Below are 4,492 nucleotides of genomic sequence, written 5' to 3'. Positions count from 1 at the left end.
GCGGACGCACCCGGCTCCGTCCACAGATTGTTGAGGAGGCCGCATTAGTTAGGTCCGGCTGTAGCTGCTCTTACCTCTGTTCTTGTTTGTGAGCTTTTTTTTCCTTTCAGGTTTGTGGTAATCGGTGACAGCACTCCCATACAGTTCTGGCTGTCGGTTGCTGTACAGATCCTTAGAGCATCTACAATCGGACTTCTCAAACCCGTCTCAAACATTCAGACAGACCGTACGGTCACTGCCCGATCACGACTTTTTAACTCAGACGGGCCTCTCAAACGGTCCTCAAACGCTCGGGCTGACCGGCACCCCATATCCATCCCAAATATGGAGCCGATATGGGGGCGTCCGGGCGCACCTGCCACGTCGACGCGGAAACACTCGGAAACCCGGCGGTCCGACGGGCGCCGCGTCCGTCGTCGTGGTGTGAACGCCGCGTGGCGCCGCTTCGGCAGGCAGTGTAATGCCTTGTCCGGTTATTTAAGCCGGCCGTCGCCCCCAGCCCTAGCATCTCCTAAATTCATGCAAAATCACTAATCAAAATCACTACATAATCCAGTATCCTCTCTTCCTCCTTGAGCAGGTCCGGATCCATAGGGAAGCGGGGCTACCTCTGGAACCGGAGGAGGAGGAAGAGGAGGTGGAGGAGGAGGTGCCGGCGGAGGAGGAGGAGGTGCAGGAGCCGGCGGACGAAGAAGAGGAGGAGGAGCAGGAACTGGCGCAGGAGGCGCCGAAGCTGGATGTGGGGGAGGAGGAGGCGCCGGCGACGGAGAAGGACGTGGGCGTGTGGCCGGAGCAGCACACCATCCTGAGCTCCATCTGCTCGGAGTCGGCTCCGGAGGCAAGGCGTCGCCGCCGGCAACAGATGGAGACGGCGCAGGCGGCCCAGGCTCCGGCGCTGGCGACTCAGGCCATCTCCGACAACGACGAAATTTGATTAGTGATTTTGCATGAATTTAGGAGATGAATATGAGAGAGTTGTATGTAGAGAAGGAAATATGAGGCGTGCCTGGTCACTGTCCGCGGACGCGTCCGGAAGCGTTTGAGGTGTCGGATTTGGCAAGTCCGAGTGTAGATGCTCTTATCCCCTTCAGGTGGCAAATTTGACAAATTTAACTTGTCGACGAAATCAAATCATAGAATGAACTGTCCGTGAAACTATTTCATGCGGCTGATCTTTTTCACTACACTGTGCAACGACTCACAGATAGGCGCTACACGCCTGGCCAGCGTTGCACCCCAGACTGCCTAAAAATTGCTAAGTCATTGTGCAGAGCCTAAGAGCTAGGCGCTGCACTGTATAGTGTGGCGCCTAGCTCTCAGGCGCTGCACTAGTGATTGCACTACAAAATGAAGCAACCACTAGTGCAATGCCTAGAAGCTAGGCGCTACACTGTATAGTGTGGCGCCTAGCTCTCAGGCGCTGCGCACTGACTTAGTAATTTTTAGATACACGGGTGCGACGCTGGCCAGGCGTGTAGCGCCTATCTGTGAGACGTTGCACAGTGTAGTGTGGCGCCTTCGTGTCGGGCGTTACACAAAAAGGTCAGCCGTGTGAAATAGTTTCACGGGCAGTTCATTCTGTGATTTGATTTCGTCTATAGGTCAAATTTATCAATTTTGCCCCTTCAGGTCGGATTCCCCCGTTCCCTGTCTCCTCCTTCCAGAAGTGGCACAAACTCATCAGGCCCTCACACGCACGCACACGTAGATGGGAGTATATCGAAGCACTGTACGTGCAAGGTGCAACACGGCGAAGTGACGGGGGCGGCGGACATGCACGCACAAAGCTGGCCAGCCCTGATGACGCACAGCTCCGATCCCACCCCGTGCAGACTCCAAAGCGACCCACGCTCCACGGAGCCTCGTGCGCGCGCCAGGCCGGATCGGCGGACACGACGCGAGCGTTGTCCTTGGCCATGTCACCGGCGGCGAATACGGCGCGCTGCCGCCTCCATTTACTCCGGCCAGAGCAGCGAAACGATAAGGACGCCGTGGCCTCCGCCTCGCCGCACTAGCGCCGCACAGGCTCAGGCGGTCTGACGCCCCAAAGGGAAGGAAATCACTGTGCGGCCGGTGACCACCGGTCACGCCCGAACCCCAGACGTACGTCTACCAGCAGCCGCCACAGTGCTGCGGAGGACCGCGGTAGGCAGCATCGTGGACTGCAGCATTCTCGATCCGTTGCCAAATGTTTGCGTCATTGCTGGATTAAACTCGTGACATGGATTCTGCTCAGCCCAGAAAATGCACCCCAAAATGTGGTGCCGCCGTGCCGGGGCCTGTCAGAGGCGACTGTTGACGGCGTAAGCAAAATTTAGAAAAAGGTGACCACTGCTCCTACAGAACACTGACTGCTGACCTGACCAGCACCGCGGCACAACCACCGCACCTCCATCTCCATGGCTCCATCCGACCTACTAAAACTTTCTACCCTATCCAACTGCGAAGGATGAAAAAAAATGAAACGATCTCACTGCGCCCACGAGGCACCATCCTGCCCGTCCATCTCCATCGAGAGGCCCGACCTCCGGGACCCGGCCGCTCCCGGCTTGGCCACCGACCACTGGGACTGCTGGTGCTGTGCCACCGCGCCGTCCCCGTCCCCGTCCCCGTCCGGCAGCGCCGCGGGGGAGGGGAACCACTTGGCCTGCATGTAGCTGGACCGCCTCCACGGCGGGACGTGTAGGCCGCTCTCCCGGAGCGAGCGGCGCGAGGCGAGGCAGAGCAGCGCCACGGCCTTCCGCAGCCTGTCCGGCGGGCCCACGAACACGGCGGGCAGCCGGGCCGAGAGGTGGGCGTACCATGGGGCCGGTCTAGCCAGCTGGAACTGGGACCTGAAATCTATGTCCACGATTAGCCTGGTCCGCCCGGCCCCGCCGTCCCCCGCCACGTGGACGTCGATGTACTCGTGGTCACCTGCAAGCAAGCGACATGGAGGGATAGCTGCTTGAGATATCTCGGGCAGCTGCAGCTCATTGTTTCTTTTAGGGGAGCAAGTACTAGTGTGCTGCTAACTAGAACTAAAAACACCACATATTTAGCATATCATCATGGTTAATCAGCACTACAGTTCCACTAGTATGCGTTTGAACAGTGGTTTGATTAGCATGGATCTAAACATTTGCACTAGTTAAGTAAGTATGCATTGTAACATTTGAAGTTTTGAACAGTAGCATTTCAAACTGAAACTAATACTACTATGAACCATTTGCTATGAAAAGAGTGGTGATGGCAACCAAGAAACTTACAAACAAAAATGCTTAATGGTGGCACTAAGTATTTGCAGTGAGGTTTTCTCCTTTTTATTATCCTGAAAAAAGGGGCATCCTCATTTTATTTTTATTTTTTCCTCATTGTTGTTGCCAAGAACAGCAGGGGGGGAAGGGCGAAATAGGGAGGCCAGTTATTTAAATAACATGGCAGCTCGCAGGAAAGATGGTAATTTCGGGAACTGTTTCCTTACCAAAAGAAGAAACATGCTCTTTCGAGGCAGCATTATCTGCAGGCAATCCAGCCCAGTTTCGGATGGTCACAAAAGAAGCAAGCAAGCATACACAGAAATGGTAAAAAAAAGGATGGGGCTTTGAAATGCTTGCTAGTAGCATCAGAGGAAGCAAAAAAATAGCCATGATTTCGGAGAGAGAGACACATTTTATTACCTCCGGGATGCTGGGCGGTGGCGACCCAAGAAGACCTGCAGAGAGACGCATCGTAGCCATCCTTCCTCAGCCTCACCATGAGCCTCTTCTTCAAGCTGCTCCTCTTCCTCTCCTCCCCCATCTCCCTCACATGCTCCACGGCCCTCTCGTATATCTCCATCTCCAATGGCGTGCACCCCCCAAGGACGCCCTGAACGAGTGGCACACACATTTCGCAAACAGAACACGTAGAAGTAAGTAGAGCTACAAAGATCCAGCATTTGGATCAACGACATCTTAAAATAAGAGCAGCGTAGATTCACACACCTCAATGATGTGGCAAGTGGTTTGATGCTGCGTAGGAGCCGACTCCGTTGGCGATGCCCGCTCGGAATCCATCTCAAACATTCTCTCATCTGAGCTGCTGCTCATGGTATGTGGCTCCTGTGATCTTCGGATGCAATGCGGATAATAGTGTCAAGTGTTCTTGAGCTTTGGCTGTGGGGATGGAGAGCCTCAGCCTCACTCATGGCTCTCGTGAGCTACAGAGGCTTTTGCATTTATCTAGTGGGCAATAGGTCTAGTACAACTAGTACTGCTACTGCGAGCCTGTGCGTGTAAATGTGAGCTGGAGCTGGATGACATCTTTTGCGTGGAAATTGAAAGCTTTGAAAGAGGCGAGGGAAAGGGTTGGGAAATTTATTGGAGATGACATGGTGATGGAGACAGAGTTGTGAATTGAACTGATGAGATGTGAGGGGAGGACGCTGGAAGCAGTGATGAATCATGGCGTAGGCGTAGGCCTCATGGCATAGCTAGGTTTTATTAGTGTAAGCATTGGGGAATAGATTCAG

General features: G+C 54.5%; 1 protein-coding gene across 1 annotated transcript; it reads right to left on the bottom strand.

Annotated features, from left to right (window-relative positions):
- Positions 1-2,293: 2,293 nt before the first annotated feature.
- Positions 2,294-4,280, bottom strand: LOC123075173 (uncharacterized). Its single transcript, XM_044497840.1, has 3 exons — positions 3,966-4,280; positions 3,660-3,849; positions 2,294-2,916 (listed from the first exon to the last, which is right to left on the bottom strand). Exons 1-3 carry the CDS (start codon positions 4,068-4,070, stop codon positions 2,471-2,473), a joined length of 741 nt encoding a protein of 246 aa, XP_044353775.1. The 5' UTR covers positions 4,071-4,280; the 3' UTR covers positions 2,294-2,470.
- Positions 4,281-4,492: the final 212 nt, after the last annotated feature.

Source organism: Triticum aestivum, chromosome 3D (genome assembly GCF_018294505.1).
Source record: "Triticum aestivum cultivar Chinese Spring chromosome 3D, IWGSC CS RefSeq v2.1, whole genome shotgun sequence".
NCBI classification, from domain to species: Eukaryota; Viridiplantae; Streptophyta; class Magnoliopsida; order Poales; family Poaceae; genus Triticum; species Triticum aestivum.
Note: the sequence above shows the minus strand (reverse complement) of the source record. Positions and strands in the feature narration are given on the sequence as shown.